Consider the following 21403-nt stretch of genomic DNA (forward strand, 5'->3'; position numbering starts at 1 on the left):
TAAAATTGCTTTTCTGTTGGCAGATTCTTGAAAAATGTGAGGAGCTACGCTTATTAAAACTGGAAAGAGAAAAGCTGCTTTCTGAAGCTGCTGATAATGAAGTTAGACTTAAACATATGACTGAAGAAATTGGAAAATCAAAAGATGATCTAGCAGATGCACAACTTAAATATGTCAAGTCTGATCAGGAATATGTGTCACTTAAACAGCTCCATGAAGAACTAGAGCAAAAATATGTAGCTGTGTCAGAAAACAATGAACAAATGAAGCTCCAAGTAGATATTCTATCTAAAGAAGCACAAGAGTCTAAAACGATTTTGGATGAAGTGAAATTAGAGGTCAGTGTCAGCTTGCTCCTTTTTACAGATAAGATACAAGGAAATCATTCATATTAGTCAAAAAAAAAAAAGAAACTCTTTTGGCGAGTGGTCTTTAAATTTATGAATAACACTATCTAGCATGAGTGCATATTACTTGTTCTATGCCAGGTGTATAACGTTGCAGGATTACACAGCTCAACTGTCTCTTTCTTCATGGACAAAGAAATGTGTATGTTATTCTAGGTTATACGTTTTCCTTCTGTTCTTGACCTTCCAAGTCGTCTTTTCTCATTCTTAAGTTATATCTTTAGTATGCAAATATGACTATGCAAATATGCATGCTATGACTCTATCTAAAGTCATAAAAACAAAGTTTCCTCATCTGGAGTCTGTTTAGAACAGAAGATCTTTTGAAACCAAAGATAATCACTGCATAAATTGGTGATTAGAAAGGAAAAACACTTTAAAAGGGAACTAAAAATGCACGCTTTTGACAAGGATTTTGGCACTGATATGGCTGTCATATTCCAGCTATGCATTTGATAACTCCTAATTTGATAATTTCTAATCTATGCTACAGTTTCATGTGTGGTGTTATGTTTTAGTAAGACTTTTGCTGGTAAGGAGAAACTGCAGGAAGGTTTCATAAACAAATGCTTACTTAATGTGGGCAAGAATATAAGCAGTGACTTAAAGCAAAATGATGAACATCCTATTCTTTTGTTGAAAGCTAGCATCTCTTGCCCTTTATGAGCTAATACAAGAGTCTGTGAGAACATGTACACACTATCCAGTTCTGAATTACAATGAAAGTGTCTGGCCTTTTTCTTTACAAACTAAAGCTCTCTAGCAAAATGAAAGAACTGGAAGAGAAGACAGCAGAGCACAGACAACTTCTTCAGGTAAGAGAAGATTTTATTCAGACTCAGCAGAAGTTAAATGAAATGGAGCAATTAAAAGAGCAAGAAAAGATTATGGAGTCGAGATTGGAGGCCAAGGATTCAGAGATTCAGGCAGTTCTTCAGCAGCTTACTGAATGTCATGAAGAAATAAAAACTCTAACCCAGGAAAGAGATGACCTGAAGCAAAAAGAGGAGTCTCTTCAAGCTGAGACAGACCAACTCAAAGAGGATATAAAGGACACTGTTTCAATGGTAGGAAATCTACCTTTATAGAAATGGATCATACATATTAAGTGGATGAGTGTAAGCACACTTAAAAACTATATTGAAATATATAGGGGAGTGGGGTTTTGTGTGTGGTGGTGTTTTTGTTTGCTTTTTTTTTAATCAAGGAGTGCTTACTAATGTTGCAAAATACTCAAACTTTCTTTTGTGTATTTCTTTTACTCTTCTTCCAAAGAACATTTTGGCACATGAAGAATTGAGAAATACGCAGAGTTCTCTCAAGCAATCCCAGGACACTGTTAAGAAGTTGGAAAAAAATATTTCTGAAAAAGAATCTCAGATTCTGAGTGTTGAAGAGGCACTAGGGAAAACCATTAAAGAGCTCGAAATACAGGTAAAACGTTATGTAATAATTCAAAATAAAAATGCTTTTAATGTGTTTTCCAACACTGAGAACAAGCTTTCTTAGTCTGCTTATAGTCTCTTCTGCTTTTGCTAAGAAGATTTCTAGGTCTCTGGTAAAAAGCAGGCAAGAAAGTAGTACTGCCTGATCCAAGCCTTTACCAGTTGCTGATCTATTTCTGTAGAGCTTCAAGCTGCAATGTGCACTCTAATAAACCTTTGCTTAACTAGTGTGCCCCATAGTTGCCACCTAGTGCCACCACTCAAACTGACAAAGGGAAGAAGAGCTAAGGGTTCCCTAGGGGTAGAAATGAGGATAGTGTTTTATAACACTCAGTCCCAATGAGAAATGTAGCACACGGTTGTAAACGGCAGCTCAGTTCCCAATGTACAGCACTGAGTTTTGCGCCTCTGTGTTCAACAACTGATGAAGAAGGGTGCTGAGAATATTGTATCTTCCACAGTTGCTTCAGTGGCACAGTTTCTCTGGGGGGAGAATCTGTTGTGAGAGATTGGATTTTTCTTGAAGAGTATCAACTTCCAGACGCACTAACTCAATGGTTGTCAATTCAGCATTTGCATGTTTTGGAACAGATGCATAAAAAAAGATAATCCAACATGTGTTTCTTACTTGCCTTCTTCCTCTCAGAGTTTTTCTAAATAAAAATTTGGCCAATATTGCAGAAGAGACTGTTAAAATGTTAGCGCTTAAAACAAAACAGGTGACAAAGGCCAAAGACTCAGTTCTGGAACTTTTCTACTTTGGTTACAGTGGTTTGATGTTAAAAATACTGTAGCAGAGTGAATCAAACAACTTTTTAATTTAATTTTAGTTTTGAATTGATAGAAATACTGTCTCTGCACGCTTTTTTATAGATATCACAAATGACAGAAGAAATAAAAATCATCACATCAGAGAGAGACCAGCTTGCTGAAGAAAAATCAGAAAATAACTGTAAAGAAAGTGATCAGCTTCAGGCACTAAAGGAACAAATCTTTCTTCTTACACAAGAGAACAATTCATTGCAGGATAAGTTGGACAGTTTACATCCGAAAAAAGAAGAGTATGAGGAAGGAACTTCGGTAATTATGCTAATGCTGTTATGGAAAGCATGCTTATTTAAACTTTCTCTTGAGTGGAAATAATTTGCAAAACAAACTGGAGAAAAGGGTCCTGCTACTTGACTACAGACCATTAAACACCAGGATTATTATTGTTTGCTTGAAATATATTCCACCCATATTGTTGTATATGGGCAATTAGTAGTAGGATATGACAAACATTTTTTCCTGTAAATAGAATTTTAACTTGATACAGGATGGTGATGTTCAGAATTGATCTGCACAGAGATACAGTTCTATAAGTAGTTGAAGCTAAAACTTCTTCATCTGGAAAGAGTGGTTCTGCTTCTTCAAAGCATAGATAGAACTGGCTTTTTTCCTTGACACCTTATAGTAAGGGACACTGCAGCCAACATTTTCCATAAAGGGACATACTGATTGCATGTGTGTTATGTGTATATATACAAACTGTGTGTATATATATACACTTTGAAAAAAGTAAAGTATGTGTAATATTTTAATATTTATGGGAGAGTTAACAAACTGCCAAGGAAATAACTGCATCTACACCATATTTATCTACTGTGGAGGCTACAAATATGGATAAACTCTGTGTTTTGTACGGTGTTTTTTTGTTGTTAGGTTTTTTGTTTGGGTGGGGTTTTTTACCTCCTTAGGCTTAAACTTATGGCCATGAAATTTGACTTTCGGTAACTTCTTGCAGAAGTCCTCACTCCAAATTTTACTCTTACATGTTTTTTACTTCAAGAAACTTGAACTGCATATTGAGTTCAGTCAAATCTTACTATTCTGAAAAAAAATACGAATAACTCTAAAACATTGCTTCTGTTTGTTTTATATAATCAACCTGTCAATGACCAGATATGTTTCTCTTAAAGCTGCTTCCCCAAATGTGTTGACTTCTATCTCTATATAAAATAGATACCACAGATTCAAGAAAAATCCATTGAGCAAGAACTACTTCTTCTGAAAGAAGAGCTGAGCCAGGCACAAAGGAAATTGCATGAAATGGAGGAAGTGAAGGCCAATGAATGTCAAAGAGAATCTGAAAAAATGGAGAGAATGGATTCTATTCCAAAAATGCATGACTATCAGGATGTGAGCACTCTGACAGAAAGAGAAGATGATAATCTTAAAATGCAACTGGAAAATCTCCAAAATGAGAGAGACCAGCTAAGAGAAACTATACAGGAGACAATTAGCATGGTAAGAAAAATAGTCCTATTCCTTTAGGATAAAAGCTTTAGTAAATTTCTGTCTTAACCTTTGGAAGTGTTGTTCGGGCTTTAATGTACTTTCTGTGTTGTGTCCAAAGAATTCAGAGATGCAAGAAGAGTTGAAAAGTGCTCATAACTCTCTCAGACAACATCAGGAGACTATTGTGGAGCTGAGAGGAAGTATTTCAGAGAAAGAAAATCAACTCTTGAAAGCACAAGAGGCATTGAAGGAAAAAACAGATGAACTGCAGCAGAAGGTCAGATGCAGTATTGTCAAGTAAACTAAAAATTCTGTCAGGATTGGCAACCCATGTCCTCTGCAGAGTTCAGTTTGTAAGGGTTCAGTAAATGTAATAATGAAACATAATTAAAAGTTTTTTCAAATCTTTCCCCACCCCACCATACTACTTCTCAAAAGAATTCCGTAGAAACAGAGGCAGTGAAAAGATGATCAAATGCAATTTGACCTGCAAGTTACAACCCTTACTGTTATAACTAAGCATGCCTTAGTGCTGGATGATGGAATATTATTTGGAATCAATACTGCTCCTTGACCTCAATGCATTTTTCAAGTCTTAAAATTTTTAAAATTCTCATAATATGTCTTTTAGCTGTGTAACTCTGAAGATACATGATCAACTAAAAGGCAGTTTAGCTGCTGTTTTAACTTGCTGCACTACTATAAATTTCTTATCTACCTATCATTTTCATGTCTGAAGCTATTGCAACTTTTAGGCTTGATTTTAACAAGCATTAATATCTTCTATCTGCTGTGGATACAGCAATGAAGTAACTTTAATGGAATTATAATGGCCTATAGGTTTTGAAACATTCACTTTTGTCTAGCAATCAGACAGAAGCACTGGAATTTTATTGACTTTTAAGCAAAATTGTTACATCCTCCTTTACTTACTTCTTTGCTGCTATGCAGCAAAGTAATGGAGGTGTCTTTTGTAAAATAATTCAGTTATAACAACCTATATGTACAGATAGTGCTTGTGAAATATGATCCAATAACACTTTTAAATCAGAACCTGATTACTGGGATAACAAAATTTAATGAATTGGAATGTTACTGGTCTCTTTCCAAACTATCAAACTACTTCTACCTAGTAGAGAGATAATTAGAAATATAAGACTGGCTCTTATTTGTTCTTTCCAGCTCGCTGAAGTAACTGAAAACCTGACTCGTGTGTCTTCTGAATATGGCAAGCTACTGGCAGAAAAAGAACAAATTGAAAGAACAATGAATGAGACTATCTCTCAGCAGCTTGAGAAAATCACTTTACTTAATCAGGAGAAAGACAAGCTACGGCAGATGGTAGAGACTTGTAAAGCAGAAAGAGATCAGTTACAAGCTGACTGTCAGGAAAGCAAGGAGAGAGTATGTATAAAATCTCTTAAATAATTGTTTTAAAGGCAGGTTGCATCACTCCAAATTATTTTGGTCGTGAAGCTTTCTGCTATTCAGTATCTCTTGCTCTCCCTTCACTTCTTCATAGCAGCAGTAAACTAAAAACTCAGTTTACTAATCCAGTCTGGATTTTGGAATTTGTCTTAGTTTTTCTTCCCCCTATTGCCTTCCTGCCCCTCTGGTCACTGTGTTGCTCTGGGTTTAGGCACAGTTGCCTGCCACCTGCTGGACAAACACTCCAAGTTCCTGTTACATCTTTCATCTACAGTCTCTCTGCGTTTAGCACTGAGCAGTAGAGGTAATCCAGGTTTACTGATCCCGAAGGGCTTAATTCTCCTGCTACTCAGCTCATTCTGGATTGATGAAGAGAAAGCTTGACCTAGAAAAGAAACTGATCAGCTATCCTATTTCTCCTTCCTGATGTCTTATTTCCTGGCACATCAGTGACTTCAGCATTCCAAGTATTTGCATGAAAAATATGCTTATGTTGACACGCTGTTTCAGACAAACTTGTTCTGATAACATAGTTAATAAAAACCAGGCTGGTAACTCCTAAAGTCAAAAGGAAGACTGGTAAGAATTTTTCGTAAGAGAAGCTCTGCAAATTATAAAAGCTTTCATAGGAATTTTAGCAAACCTCAGGTACAACAACTGATCTCTTTTTAAGTATGTATAGACCAACCAATTTAAAAACTAAGATCATCAAACTAGGATTATCAAATCTTTAATTTTATATTTACATTTTGCTACTAAACAATTAGACAAATTGTTTATGTAACTGGTGTCAGTTGCCACAAGAATAAGAGTATCTTTCATGTTGGGGTGTTTTAGTTGGGTTTTTTAATAGTCATTTACATAATCTGTTCCCCACACAATATTTTTCCCTTTCCTCTTTACTTTTACCTTCTTTCCATCTCCTCCCCCCTTTTTTGCTGCCCTCCTGCCCTTTCCCTGCCAAAGACTATGTCTAAAGACTGTCTTCCTTTGGAGTTCTTAAACTAGGCATGGGGGAATGACAACTGAGGCTTTTTATAAAGTAAAAAACTGATTACTCTGGTAGTTCTTTCCTAGACATTGAAATGCTTTGACTTATCATTTTTAACCCCTAACAAGCAAGACTTAGTCATACTGACTGAACATCCATGTAATATCTTGTTCTCTAGTCCTTAAAAGTTCTGACAGAAATGGAAAATCTACAGGAAGAACTAAACCATTATAAAGAGCAAGCTGACATCCATAAGAACATGTTAGCAAATGGCGAAGAGAAATTGCGAAACACTGAAGAAAAACTAAATGAAGAAATAAACAAACTGAAAGAAAAGGCAAGTACAGTAATAAAAACTCAGAGATAATATAGATGATGTCCCCTTGAGTCATTAGAATAACAGGTATTTACCATGATCATTTGTGCTGTTTTATTGGCCTAATAGATGGTGTCATGGTAATACAGTTTAGAAGCAGAAGAGGAGTTTCTGCTAATAGGTCTGTGTTGATTGTGTACTTTAAAAATATTTTTTAATAGGTAGTCAAGTTGAATGAGGACTTAAATTTGGTAACTAAGGAAAGGCACCAGCTGCTGGAAGAACTAAAAAGGACTGAGAGTGAAAGCAGTAAACTTCCACAGCTGCAGAAACAGCATGATTTGTTAGCACAGGAGAGAGATCAGCTCCAGGAAGTGCTGGAAGGTATTCGAGCTGAAAAGAACAAACTGGAGATTAACCTACAGGAGAGTGTTGATAAGGTACTTTACCATTGATTAAAGTATAATAACTGTAAATGCTTGGTAGAGGAAGATGGCTAATTCTTGAAGCTGTCTTGAAAAATATCTTACAAGTATGTGTATTATGTACCCAGACTGAAAATACTGACTTATGTCTTGTAGAATGGTATCTAAAAATGTATGTAAATTCTTTCAAAAACATTATCTGAGGCTGTATTAAGAATAAATGAGGAACCAGAAAATACATGGGTTTCATTACCAAAACACTTAACAGGTATTTTTTAATGAGTTTGAAATGGTATGTTTCCGAAGTTTTGAAACTAAAGCTGACAAATATTGACACTTCTATTTCTCTTCTGGATGAGACATATCTTCACAACAGTGAAGACAAGTGAATTGGGTAAGATCCATTGAGCAGCAGTCCTTGTTCAGATATTGAGTAATCACTTCAAAAATCTGTAGTTAACTCAAATCTGTGGTGGGAGCAGAATCTTCTTACTCTTCCGATATCTTCCAGTTCACCTGTCTTTGAGTATCAGTTGTCTGCTGTAAAACTTCAACTTCACTGTAAATTCAGAGGTTTAGTGAAAGGAATGCTAGTTCTATAACTTATCAAATATAATTTAACAGCACTCTGACAATCAGTCCAACTCATAAAATTATGTCAAGTAATAATTTCTAGATAGTACTTGATGTGAACCCTACGTAAATTACATCTCTCCTTTGTGTTACTCATCTGCGTAAACAGGGATCGTGGAAAGTATGTCCAAACATGTTTGTAGCATACTTAGTCTAATTCTTTACTAAGGATTTATCAATGTGCTAGTTGGCAGGCCTTGCCTGGTGAAAGGAGAAACTTTCAAAGACAAAACTTGAAATTTCTTGTACTCAAACTAAAGCAGGTTTTTTTTCTGTGTCAAGTATTTTGATTCCTATGAAGTATTGAATGGCCTGGTGCATGAGGGGTAGATTCACGGGCTGTCTCCCAACTTATTTTTTTATTTGTTGCTCTATTTTTTTACTCCAGATTCTTGAAACTGAAAAGGAACTGAAGAGGCAACAAGAACTCCTCAGCAATGAGAAGGTCAAAGCTGAAGAAAGGGAAGATCATTTGTTAAAGGTTCAGAGGCAGTCAGAGATTTTGGAGGACAGCCTAACAAACAAGGTGAGGAAGTTTGCTTTTAGTAGCTATTCCGCAATTCTGTCTTCTGATGTCTTATCGCTGATGAGCTAAATTTTTGCTCAAGACAAATCCTATTTGATTTTTAATTCTCAGAATGTAATTTTTATGGGTGCTAAACAGCATGAACATGGGCAAAGGATTTTGTACAAGTTTCTTCAGTGATGTTTAGAAGTAGCACCCTCAACTTGTCTCAGCCTCATAACCAGCTGGGTTGGTCACTCCAGAGGAAGGGACACTGATTTATCCAGTGTGTGCAGGTTTAACATAAGTCATAAATGTCCATGTGCTTATTCAGACTTTAAAAGGCACTGCGTAGACAGTGTGAACCTAATGGGTTTGGAATCCTTGGTGTTCTACAGACTTTCAAACTGTATCTGTTATTTGGAAAGTCTTGCACTTAGCTCTTGCCAACTCAGCCTTTTTGCAGTTTTCACTGCTTCACTTTTCACCTGTCAAACTCCTCCTTTGTCTGTAGATCGAAGAGTATAATCAAGGATTGCTTCAGATTTGCAAATGTGTTACTGTTCTATTCATTAGAGGAGACACAAAGACAATTCCATTGCCCATCTCTTATGCTAATCTTCTATTTCTTTTCATTTTCTTGTGGATGTATGTTGACTGCCTTTTTGTTTGTTTCCTCTTGCTTTACTGAAGACCAAAGTTGACTAAAGTGGAGTTCTCTGGGTGTAATGCTATTCCTCTTCCTTTTAATTTCTGTTTCTGAGTGATTAGAACACCAAAATTGTTTTTTAAACTTGTCTTGCTGTTAGTGTGAATTTTAGTTATTGGAAATTGTTTTTTGTATTTGACAAAACTGATTTGAATACTTCCATAGGGGAGTATACAGGCCAGGACCAAGTCATAATTCTTGTTTTTTCTCCACTATTTATTATAGATTCAACAGTTAACTGAGGCGCTAAATAGTGTATCATGTGAAAAAGACCAGTTATTGGCTGAAAGAACTAGTCACTCTTTCCAACTTAAAGAACAAATTTCATCAATTAATCGAGAAAAAGAGGAGCTACAACAACTTCTCCAGGATGTCAGGTCTGAGCGGGACCAGCTCAAGACAGAATTGCAAAAAAATTCCGAGATGGTTGGTGTTGCAAGTTGCATACTTAAGTTATTCGTCACTTTTATTCTTGAATGGTACTTAAATTATGTATGCTTTTTTTAGTGTGTTGAAGCAAATGCAAAACTGGAAAGTGCTCTAGACCAACTGAAGCAGAGAAGCTTGAGTGATATGTCCATTCAGGTGAATGCACCGGATAATGCTGAGCAGATGGTTGATGAAAGCCTAAAGGAAAAAACCTTGAAAATTAAGGTAAATCTACTTCTCTGCTTATTTTAAGCATGCGTGCAAAACCTTAATACCACTTGTTCTGGAGCATAAACCTTGCTTCTGTGTACAATTCATAAAGTTGTTTGCACATCTTGCTAAGATGCCATGGGATCAGTTGATTTGCTGTTCAGTGGCCATGCATCCAGTTCTAAGAAAGTTAAATGGAACCTCTCAGTTGAGACATCTCATTTGATTTCATTCTGTCCAGCCACCTCAATGAAAATAACTAGCACTTCACCATTTTGTTCTTGCAAAATCCCACCCAGATACTCCCTTCCATTACTCCCCATCAAAACCAAATTGGTTTCCAATAAATTATTTTCATTAAATAGTTTCTCTCCTCAAAATAGGAAGCTCCTGTAATTCCTCAGAGCTTTTCTTAATTAGTTATCCTGAGTATACTTTCTCACATATGTGAGAAAGTACTACTAACCTACTGAAAGCCTAAATAAACCAAGACTTGTCAATATGTATGAAACACTTTAAAGAGTATCATTGTACTGCAGTCTGAACACCTATGCATCAGATTTGGGCATCAGTGTATTTGTGCTAGAAAAGCTCTGATCTTCAGTCCAACTAAAGCTTCTTCAGGTAACACCAGAAGTGGTAAGGGACCAAATTCCAAAAATCAGTTACATGTAGCTTTCTCCATTCACACTGTCTTTCTATCCTACATCAGCAGTAGGGAGCTAATAAGGAGGGAAGTAAATAACATCAATTGATCCCTTTTAATGGTTCTCACCCCTCCTGACTCTTGTAATAGGTAAGATGTTGTCTGCCTATTTCTTATGCAACTTTCTCAAGTATCTTTTACTTGGTGCTGTTGGACACAGGCAATATGTTAGCTCCCCCTGGACATGGGGGAGAACTAGTTTTTACTGTGCAGTGAAGAGTTAAACTGGTGAATCCTGGTTTGTTTGGTTTTTTTTTAACTAAGAACCAAAGATAGAAGCAGTATGCCTAGGAATTTTTATACTTATTTTAAAATGTATAACCTAGCTTCATATGTGATACTTGAGTTGCAGTTTACTGGGAGTGCCCTGAAGCCTATTGCATTTCTCAGACAGCTCTCTGCTTGATCACCTCTTTATGGCAGAGCGCTAGGAACAATCTCACGATTCCTTTCTTCCAACAAAGGACAAAAGAGATCAACTTGGGAGCCCATCCTGAGGGCAGCCCAGCTGGCAAACTTGTGAATAGGCAACAATTTCATTTCAGACCTGATCTACAGGTCTCGATGTGGCTAGGCAATCCAAATCATGAAAGTAATTTGGGCCTGTAAAATATGTTTTTCTGTACAATGAAGAAATTCTCTGCTTTTGTGCCTGACTTTGCATTTTTGTCATATCGCTGTGGCAAGTCAGAACTGAGGACTTAATCCTGTTAACTTTTCTGTTGTAAAACCCATACATACTGTAGGGGTTAGTCCTGGGGTCTGATGGTTTATTTTAAGCTTCTGTTTAGAGCTAATCACTGTTTTCCGTATTGTGACCTGAATGAGTTTTTCACTTGCATTTAGGAGCTTCTTGAGAAATTCCCAAATATGGGGAAGAGGTATGAATGTCTCTCTATGGTGTCTCTTAATCTGAAAAATGAATTGAATCGTCAGAAAGCACTGATAGCTCCGATATTGACTGAGCTTTCATCAGAACAGAGTAAACAAGTCAAAAGACTTCAAACTGAAAACGAGAAAATAAACAGTCATCTCCAGAGTTTATTGAACAAACTGAAGGTACTAACTTAAAATGCTGAGTATGTGTATGCTTCATGTTGCTTTGGTTTTAGTAAGCTCTCAATATTAACAGCTAGGATTCTGTGTACTCTAACTTTGATTTTTTGAGAGTGCATATCTTGTGGAAAACAAATTGATAGTAAATGCTTTACAACTCTGGAAAACTGGAACCTACTTAGTTAAGTTAATCAACCTTAGTTTTTGATTGTAGTTCAGCTGCTTTGCACAGTATTATTTCACTAATATTAATCCACTTTAAGTGGGAAATTACTCCATAAATCAAATTGTGGGCCCATAAGTGTGTATTTTATTGTGGGGGAAGGAGACAAGCAAGATGCCTTGGAGATGCGTGTTTATTCTGCAAAACTACCCCAGGAGTTTGATATAGCCTTGCAGACCTTCCCCAATGTGTAGTTCAGTGGAGAAGCTGAATTATCAGAAACTAAGAAATTATAAGAAAAAAAGTTAAAGGTGACTGAGAGACAATTCCTGTTACCATATTGTTCACTGTACTTTTGCATAAAGTTTGTTTCTGTTTCTTTACTTACCATGAAATGTTAAGGTGTTGGTTTTTTTTTTTGTTGTTTGTGGGGGGAGGGCATGCCTGGGGAGAGGGCAAGGTTCATGGCTGGTATGCAAAAATACTGGATATGATCTTGGGAGTCAGTTGTCTCTATACATATCCTTTACTAAAAAGTTTAACAAGTATTCTAAAAAGCTTTATTTCATAACCTCACTTTGGGTTTTTAGATTTTGATATTTTTCATTTTTTCCAGAGATGATTTTCCATAGGTGCCTTTCAACTTTTATGGTCAAAGATGTTTAAAATTTAAGCAGTGATCTCAGCATGGTGATATTTTTCTTGTAGATCATCTGCACCTTTCACGAGTCTAAAAGAAAATAAATGCAACAAAGAATACTTTTCAAAGTCTAGATTCATAGAAGGCTATCTAGAGCCTTTTAGAATTTTTGGCCTTTTTAGGAGTCTACAAAAAATAGCATAATTTAGAAATGCAGACCCAGCTAGAAGTCTTATATACAACTGCTATACAGCACGTGTGAACTGAATTTTCTTAGTCTTGTTTTAGTTGTTCTGGACACCTATGGACCAGGAGGGTGGATAGATTGAATTATAAAATATGGAGTTTTAGCTGGATGCAGGGTACCATTTTAAAGCATACTCACTAATATATCCTGTGCTTCTACAATAGTTTCTGTTCAGTCGTGTTTGCTTGAAGAAAAGAGAATATCATACTACTGTTAACAAGTATGCAATGGAATCGCTTGAGGAAATGAGAAAACAAGGTCAGCTACGAGCTCAGATTCAGTGTCTCAGGAAGACTTATTTGAACCAGAATGAAACATCTTCTCCAGAGTTAAACATCTGTGAAGTGCTGCAGAGTTTGCACTTGGATGCAGAGGTAGCATTTGAAACAATTTTCAGACAGAAAGATTTGCATATTTTAAAAGCATGGGGTAATGTGGTGGTGCTAATCTAATGGCATTGCTTTTATCTGTCAAGACTTCTCTTAAGAGTGGTAAAAACTTGTATTTTCATGCTACTAATTCTATAATATGAAGATTCTGTTTTATAAGGTGGCTCAGAGTGAAATTATCAGGTTATAAAATAGTGGGAATGTTATGTCCTCACTTGCCCTGCAAAATATGTGCTGCCTGATACCAAGGTGACTTTTAAAACAATGAGATAAACTTTTACTAACGTGCATTTATTTTTTTTCCTCCTTTCCCCTTCCCACCTGCCACAGGAATGTAGATTGTCTCCTCACTTTCACAATAATGTGTAGCTTGAGTATAGCAAAATTCCTTTTGTACAATAACTGGATGCTAAAACAGACTTCCTGCAAATATTGATATCTAAGAGGGCAAAATGTGTGCTTAGATATGTAGTTATCAAAGCAATATTTAAACTTGAATTCCCTCTCCTTTAAAGAGTATTCTCAAAGATGTGTCAGAAATGGAAAGCGAACTTCTCAGCATAGAGGTGGAGTTACAGCAGGAAGAAAGTGCTAGAAAAGAAACAGCACAGTTCTGGGAAGCTTGTTCGGGAGCTCTCTGTGATGCAGAGGAACTTAAAGAACAGTTAAAGAAAGATAACGAAAGGCTTTTGCAAGTCATTAACTTCTGGACTCCTAAAGTAAAGGTAAAGTTAAACCTTCTTTAATAAGAAACGTGTTTTGTGTAAGCGCGCTCTAAATTCCTATAATCTGATTGAAAGCAAAACACAAAGGCTATTTAAAGATTATTTGTTATTATCAGCATTTACGATGTTTATACTTAACTGTAAGATGTAGGAATACTTAGAAGATTTTTAAAGACTTCTTTCCTTGTGCATCCAAACTTGGAAACTTGCTTTGTAAAAGGCTTTCTTGGCAATAAAAAGGGGTAGGGGGAGTGGGGTGTTTGTGTCTTTATTAGACTGAATTCTGGAAGCCATAGGTTCAAAATTGTTATATAGCTTTGCTTGCAGAACTTGATACAGTCACTTTCTCCAGGCTTTGTGCCCTCAGGATTGTCTGCTCTTTTCAAGCCAACTTTATCAAAACAACTGTAGCCATTTTTAAAACTTATTTGTAATTTATATTTTCACACCTTTTCTAATTTCAGAAAGTCAAGTTATTCTAGAGGTGGTTCAGCCTTCCTTTCTCTTTTTCTTTGCTGCTTCTTACCTCTTGCCTCCCCTGGGAAAAAAAGACCAAATGTTTTACAGGGTTAAGTGCACCATGAACAGGATTTCATGAGATTTCATCTCTCCAATTAAATGTATTGAACACTTCTATGCAAACAGGTCATGGGAGGGAATCCACCACCTTCTGATTAGTTGTTAGGAGAACAAGGGTGTCCTGTAAGTTGCTGGTCTGTTCACACTACTGTTCCTTCGACTAGCATTGCTCTGAGTTATGAAGAGCTCATCGCCCTACTTCCCCCAGTGTTGTGACTCAGTTCTGTCAAGTGTAGCCTATTTTAAAGTTTCATCTGTAGAGTCAATAGCCAATCCTGACTTCTTCAGGATTTCCCAATGTTGGCAGGCTTTTTGGAAGAATTCCCTGACTGACTTATTATATGGATCAAAGCTTTTACCAAACAAACAAAAATAAATCTAGTATAATATTGTCATTTCCTGACAAGTGCGAAGTTTTTCTTTATCTGACATGTTAACCGTCTGGGTTTCTAGAATACTCCAATGTGTATGTTTTCTCTTATATGGTTTCACTTACTTTAGTCAATGAATACATTCTAGCCAAAACTGTGAATGGGTGTGTTTCTTTCTGTTACTGACATACAAGAAATCTTTCCAATATAGTTCCTTTTGTTTCTGTAATGTTAGTGTGTGTTTGAGTTAATGTAAGTAAGTACTGGTAAACTGGTAATCTCTTGTGCCCCTTCCTGCCTCCCCCTCTTTTGGAAATAAAAGCAGACTTTTGAGTATTAGTGATTCTGTTTCTGATAGCAAGCATCTTCAATGGGGATACTGAAACAAGAATGTGAAATTAATATAGGCCAACGTACTTCTTGCTTCTTTGCTTACCTTATTTCTAGCTGATTCAAAAAATATTTAAAGTTTATGACACTACTTACTTTCAGATACTCCTTCAACTTTCTTCAGAGCTGGATGCCAGAACTACCAATTACTGTAAAAATGCCGATGTTGAATCGAAACAGAGAAAAGAGAAAAGTGGAGAGTTGCTTCAGGAGCTAAACTCTCTTAAAGAGCAACTGGTTCCTGGCAGCTCTGCCAGTCTTGCATTAGAAGAAGAAAATTACAGGCTTCATAACAAATTAAAGGCTGCAGAACAAGATATAAAGGTACCATTTTTTGTTCCTAAAGAGAACTTTTGATGCTTGTTTTCTAAGTGAGAGTACTTCAAACTGAAAAGGAAATAAAGATTGATGGCAACTGTAAATCTGTGCTACACAATCCACTGGCCCAGAGCACACTTTATTTTTTGTAAGTTTTTTTTATTTTCAAAGTGAAAGTTTGCGCTCTTGCCTGTAATGTGATTATTGTAATTGCTCTGTTTTCTGTACACAAATAGATATCACTTTAGAAATCCATATGAAATGCTCCCATTTGGTCTTGAAGTATTGATTTTAATAGCGTGATACTCTTGATGCTTCCTTTAAGCATATGGTATTCCCTATGTGAAACTGGAAGCTGGAGAAGAATTCTGTCTTTAATCCTATGAACTGAGGATTCATTTTCTCTCTGTCCTGTTTTTTGATGTCACAGTTACCCTTGTTCAAAGCACTTCTTTTTCTTAGACTCGAGCATTCCAGAATACTCAAAGGTGACACAAAACAGTGGCATAGATGACAAGAATTACCATAGGGCCCATAGTGTTGAAATTTTTTTGTGTGGTTTGGGTTTTTTGGTTGTTTTTATTAAGAATATGACCGTGTGCTGTTACTGTTACCTCTTGGCATAGCTACTCATAACTGATTGACATATCTCATAGGCTATGGAAGTAAAAATTCAGAAGCTGGAAAATGTAATAAATGAAGTAGGAAAAAACGTCAAAGAGAAAGATGACAGGATAAACATGTTACAAGCACAGATAAGAGTGAAAGCAGAGACAAGTGAGCTCACCCAACTGCAAGATAAACTGAATGAGACAGAGAAGTGCCTCAGAACTGCCTTAACAGAGAATCAGAGTCTCCAGGTATGAGCAAAATACTTTACTCTTCTCATTCTTCTCTGATCTCAGAGAGTGCAAGCATGTTTGAGAACAGCTGTAGATGAAACTGAACTCTCTAAAGTCAATTTATTGTTCTGTATGGCATTCTTAGAGTAAAACACTTCGCTCGCCTGTTTAGCATGCAATTTCACATTCTATCAATGCAGCCTTCAGGGACAAAATTTAGAATCCAAGTTACGATATTAGAAGTTAAAATTATCACTTGTACGTGATGCATTTATGAAACATACTAAAAAAATTCAAATTTTGAAACTGAAGCATGAGCTGGTTTTCTATGTAATGTATTTGCATGCTAGTCCAGAATTCCCAGGCTTATATCTGCAAGCAAGTCAGCAAAAGTTGCTAAAATACAATTGCATGTAATATAATACAGTTGGGATACCTACTAATACCATAGTGCTAGTTGGTAATGTGGGCATTCTTACTCCAAAATAACTTCTGCTCCCAGTCTTGTTCTACAAAATCTAGCAGATCATAGTAAAGATATAAAGTAAGCAACCCTTAAAGTCATTGTTAAGTAACGACCCTTTCTTCATACTAGATCTTTTATTTTATTTTCAGGCAAAATTAGATAAAGGTGCTGAGTTGTATAAAGAACAAATTGATCATCTTAAAACACAATTGGTAAAATATGATATGGAAAGAATGAAACAATCCAACTCTTTTGATATGCAGTAAGTTCAAATTTGACCTTCTAACAATTTTCAACTACTTAGCTTCTATTTTGCCTATTTAATTCTGCCTATTTTTTTCCACAGAGTAAGAAGTGAGCATTCAGCTTTAGGTGTCCTAGGTTTTTATTGTGGCTAGATTCTAGAGAAAATAAAAACCATATGCATCTCAGGCTGATTACAAAACTCCTTCCCAATACACCCACCAAAATTTCTCAACCAACCCATGTTCGGCCATAAATGGAAATAACTGTTCTGCCAAAAGAAGGTGGGGGGAAAGCAGTAATTGAAATCGCTTTCTGGTTCACTGGAGAGAAGAGATACACAGAGAATAATTCTAGTCCAACTTTTGGTTTTCTGCACTTTACCTAAAATCTAACTGACAATCACGTTTATGTAGTTTTACCTATATAACTTGGGTATGTTTATATTTGATAGCTCATTTGGAAATCAAACTAGCTGTCCTGCAACTGTAATAACTATTAAACTGAGGATTTCTTTTTTTCTTCCTCTCTTCCTGCCCAATATAGACTTGCTAATTATAAGGCTCTTGCAGAACACAAAGAACAACAGTTAAGAAAGCTCAAAGAAGAACTTAGAAGAGCACAGCAGGACCAAGACATTACTGGTAAACTCAAGATTAATATATGGGACTCTTTTATGCTAAACATTCAGTTTTAACGTTATATGGTTAAAGTCCAGATTGAGATGCAGGCCTTTTACCTCAAAGGGTATGAGGAGGATTGGGTGTTTCGGAAGATGAAATGGAAAGTAAAATACACTAGCTGTGCGTACACTACATTTGAATCACAGTAGTTCTTGTGTTTATTTCTCCAGCCATATTTGCACTTGTGGCTGGGTAACCTGCAGTTGTAGCAGCTCATGTTGCCATTTTTTCCTTGCCTGACTTTGCATATGAATAGTTAATTCTAATCATAATTATGACATGCCTGAAACTATAACTATTTAACTCTAAATGGCCCAGTGAAGACTCTTAAGTTTCTTAATATCTCCCTGCCAGTGTGAATACTGGGAGGTGTGTTTGGGGGGTGGGGGGAGAAGAATAACTGTTGTAATGGCACTTGTAACCTAGTAAGGTCTTGCATATAAGCCCATAGGAATGAATAGGCTAAAAACTATATTGACTTGGTTTTAAGCATTGTCCAAATAACGCACACATCTGTACAAAACTGTTTCCTACCAGTGCTGAAAAAAGAAGTTCCTCAGCAATCCCAAATCCCCCTTACTTGTGGTGGTGGCAGTGGTATTGTGCAGAGCACACAAATACTTGTTCTAAAATCTGAACAAGCTAAGCTACAAAAAGAGAACTTGCACCTGAAGAAACAAAATGACCTTCTACAAAGGTAAGTTCAAAGCTGATCAGCAACATGTCAAATCATTTGTTGCTCTTTAACTATGTATGTCATTATAGTTTCTTTCTGGGAGACCTATAGAAATGAGTAATTATTAATTCTAGATTTTCATGATTCTTTCTCATAAAAAACATTTTTTAAAGCTTTTGATTTATTGTTTACATATATCTATGACTTTTGAAACTGAAAATGCTTTCTCTCATAAGAATTTATTAAATGATAGAAGATATATTGAAATTGTATGTTGGAAGGAATTTTAGCTTAAAAAACTAAAAAAAAAAAAAGTAAAAAAATTGGGCCTCTGAAAGCAAGGTACATAGATAGGGCCCTGCATTGCTGTGTCTGTGGTATGTTGTCTGAAGATACAGGAAATGTCTGTTGTCAGGAAGCTTTCCTTATTAAAAGGAACCACTTTAAATTCTCCTTAATTAAATTCTGGGTGTTCTTTCTCTTATCAGTAATGAGCTCCAACTGAAAGAGGAACTTAGAAAATGGAAAGAAAGGGCACTAAAATGGAAAGAACGATCCTCAAGAGAAATCACTCAAGATACAGTACCAAGGTCTCCAAGGAAGATGGTGTCGTGTTCCCTTAAAGAGCAAACTCCTTCACCCTCCAAGGAACCCATTTCTCAGGAAATTGTGGCTCAGAACATACCAAAGCCACTGACTCGTACAACAAATTTCTTTGATATTTCCAGCTTGGATATACTAACAGGTACGTAATGCAGTGGTGTTGTCCTGTAAAGATTTTGAGAGGCAAAATATAAGGGGTGGTCTGTGAGTTGAGGGTAAGTGCTCTGTACTTTCTATATGCAGACCTGAAACTTCCACAATAACACAATTTACTTGAATGGTTAGTCAGCTGACTGTTAAAGGGCTGACCAGCTACAGCCATGAAGCTTATATATGCTCCACAGACCCTAGAAACTTAAATGAGTCCTTCATCACCTGAAGATTATAAAAGCTTTTTTTTCTTTTGCTGCAGTGGAAGTGTTGATGACTTTAAAAAGTGAATTAGCAGAGTATCATTACTAGAGAGGTGATGCTCTAAAATGTTTGGCTTTTTAACTTTACATTGGTTAAGCACAGACTTTTGGCAAAACTATTAAAAGTTAACTGCTGGTTAACTCTTTTTCTAAACTTCTTTAAGTTGGTAGACTTTAGTTTTTGACGTTGAGTCTGCCTGGCTCCAGCTGTTTGTATAACTTCTACTCCTCGGCCCTACTCAGGATTTCTTATACCTGGCCTAGTTACTTCTGGGGAAGTCTCCTAGCAATCTACACTGGCATATTAGTGCAGCTGCCCTCATCGCACTTGCTTATAAAAACTTCCAGAAGGCCCCCGGCAGACACGTTGAAGAGTTAACCAGTTTTCAAGTTATTAATGGCAGCCTTCTGAAAGAATATGACTCATTGCTGTTTCTTGTGATGGCCAATTTGGTAATAGCACAGACTTCCTTGCAACACAAAGCTCCTGAGAGGCAACCTTTGATAGCTGACATTTAAAACGCTAGTCAAGATTAAATTGCTGTATTCCTACTGCTTGTCTAACTGGAAAAGTTTAAGTGTTACTTTAGTGTTCCTGTCTTCTGTATAGATACACAACCTGCAGGAGCAGAGCCCACAGAAGAACAACTTAAGCGCTGGTTTGGAACTTCAGAGAGAGATAAAGCCCCTGATTGCATCACCCAATGAAGGTGCTCTGCTGTAAGCTGACTTTGCAGTGGCTACAGCCAGAAGCTGCATACACAAAAGATAATTGCTTCAGATCAGGAGCCATCAGCCTCTTCCACAAATTGTGGGAAGAGTTTGGGTGGCATGTAAATCCCTTGCTGTCTTGGAGTTGCTACTTCCCACAATTGGAAAAGCTGGAATACAAGAACAAAAATGGAAAAGCAGTCATGTTGCCCACAACCTGCTGATCTGGTGATGTTCTACTTTGGTGGGGGGTTTTTTTGGATGGCAAAGAAAAGCCAATGTATTGAAGAAAAAATGGAAACAGGATTGGATTGCAAACTAATCTACTGTGAAACTTCTCAAACTTAAACTTTTTATTCTATCGTTCCTAAAACAGCCCTCTTCTGAATGGTTGATATTTGTATGTTCCGAGTGCTGTTGAGTTGGAAAGAACTATATTTGTTTCTCAGCATATGGTTTTTATACCACAGTTTTCTCAATAGTAAGCAAGGGACCTGACACTTTCTGCTACTCTATTGAATTGAAAATAATTGAATTGAAAATGAACTGGACGATCAGGGCTGCAAGACTATTTTACTAGCCTGCTTATTTGCATTGTGAGACCTATTTTTTTTCTCTTTTGTATAAGAAGGTTTGTTTTGACAATAAACTTTAATGTGCTAAATATTTAAAGATATTTTTGCTGGTTGTTTCACTTCTGTTATGATTTAAGGATGTTGATTACGGTGTCTAAAGACTGTGTCCTATAGTAATCTCACCACTTCCTTCATTATTATGTTTCTTGTCTGTGTTCTCTATAATTTCTGGCAATAATTACTTTGTGCAGAATTTTACTGTTGCACAAGTCTGTGTCATTGATGTGTTTAATTCTTCTTTCTAATGGAATCTTTCTCTGTCAGGAGATGTTTGAAGTCGAAAAGATGAAGTCTCCTCTGTTTCTTCCCCGCATGCTCTCCACTGCCAATTAAATAGAAACTTGGCACTCAAAACCTGAGATCAACTCTTAATTAAATCGTCATGAGACAAGGAGGTCGTACCTAACAAAGATACCTTGCATTGAAAGCGTTATCCCTATTTTATAGGTATAAAGCTCTAAATGAGCTCTCAAGTACTCTGTTTTGGGTTACCCAAACTGGTAAGCAAATAGTTACATTGACCTATTCCTGGACATTCAGCAGTTACTGGATTTGGAAGAGTCAATCAAGGATCATTTACCTGATGAAGGTACTTCAGAGATCACAGAATCACAGGGTTTGGAAGGGACCCTTGGAACTCATCTACTCCACCTTCCCTGTCAAATCAGGTTCACCTAGAGCAGGTTGGACAGGAACGCATCCAGGCAGGTTTTGAATATCTCCAGAGAAGGAGACTTCACAACCTCTCTGGCCAGCCTGTCCCAGTGCTCTG

At 36.6% G+C, this 21403-nt stretch overlaps 1 protein-coding gene across 2 annotated transcripts in view; it reads left to right on the plus strand.

Annotated features, from left to right (window-relative positions):
• The window catches only part of CENPE (centromere protein E), a 38333-nt gene extending 17661 nt beyond the window's left edge, over nt 1-20672 (plus strand). Inside the window, exons 23-44 of one of the 2 annotated variants that reach the window (XM_074589444.1) lie at nt 24-338; nt 1163-1474; nt 1683-1841; nt 2726-2932; nt 3854-4138; nt 4248-4406; nt 5312-5533; nt 6727-6889; nt 7090-7304; nt 8311-8448; nt 9362-9562; nt 9644-9790; nt 11328-11540; nt 12752-12961; nt 13492-13701; nt 15144-15365; nt 16016-16219; nt 16817-16929; nt 17457-17554; nt 18131-18290; nt 18758-19014; nt 19896-20672. In XM_074589444.1, the coding sequence (XP_074445545.1) occupies nt 24-338; nt 1163-1474; nt 1683-1841; nt 2726-2932; nt 3854-4138; nt 4248-4406; nt 5312-5533; nt 6727-6889; nt 7090-7304; nt 8311-8448; nt 9362-9562; nt 9644-9790; nt 11328-11540; nt 12752-12961; nt 13492-13701; nt 15144-15365; nt 16016-16219; nt 16817-16929; nt 17457-17554; nt 18131-18290; nt 18758-19014; nt 19896-19993 (4308 nt within the window). In that variant the 3' untranslated portion in view covers nt 19994-20672. Of the gene's footprint in view, nt 1-23; nt 339-1162; nt 1475-1682; nt 1842-2725; nt 2933-3853; nt 4139-4247; nt 4407-5311; nt 5534-6726; nt 6890-7085; nt 7305-8310; nt 8449-9361; nt 9563-9643; nt 9791-11327; nt 11541-12751; nt 12962-13491; nt 13702-15143; nt 15366-16015; nt 16220-16816; nt 16930-17456; nt 17555-18130; nt 18291-18757; nt 19015-19895 lie in introns of both variants that reach the window. The other variant, XM_074589445.1, reaches the window with a different exon arrangement.
• The last annotated feature ends 731 nt before the right edge of the window (nt 20673-21403 follow it).

Source organism: Larus michahellis, chromosome 5 (genome assembly GCF_964199755.1).
Source record: "Larus michahellis chromosome 5, bLarMic1.1, whole genome shotgun sequence".
Classification (NCBI taxonomy): Eukaryota; Metazoa; Chordata; class Aves; order Charadriiformes; family Laridae; genus Larus; species Larus michahellis.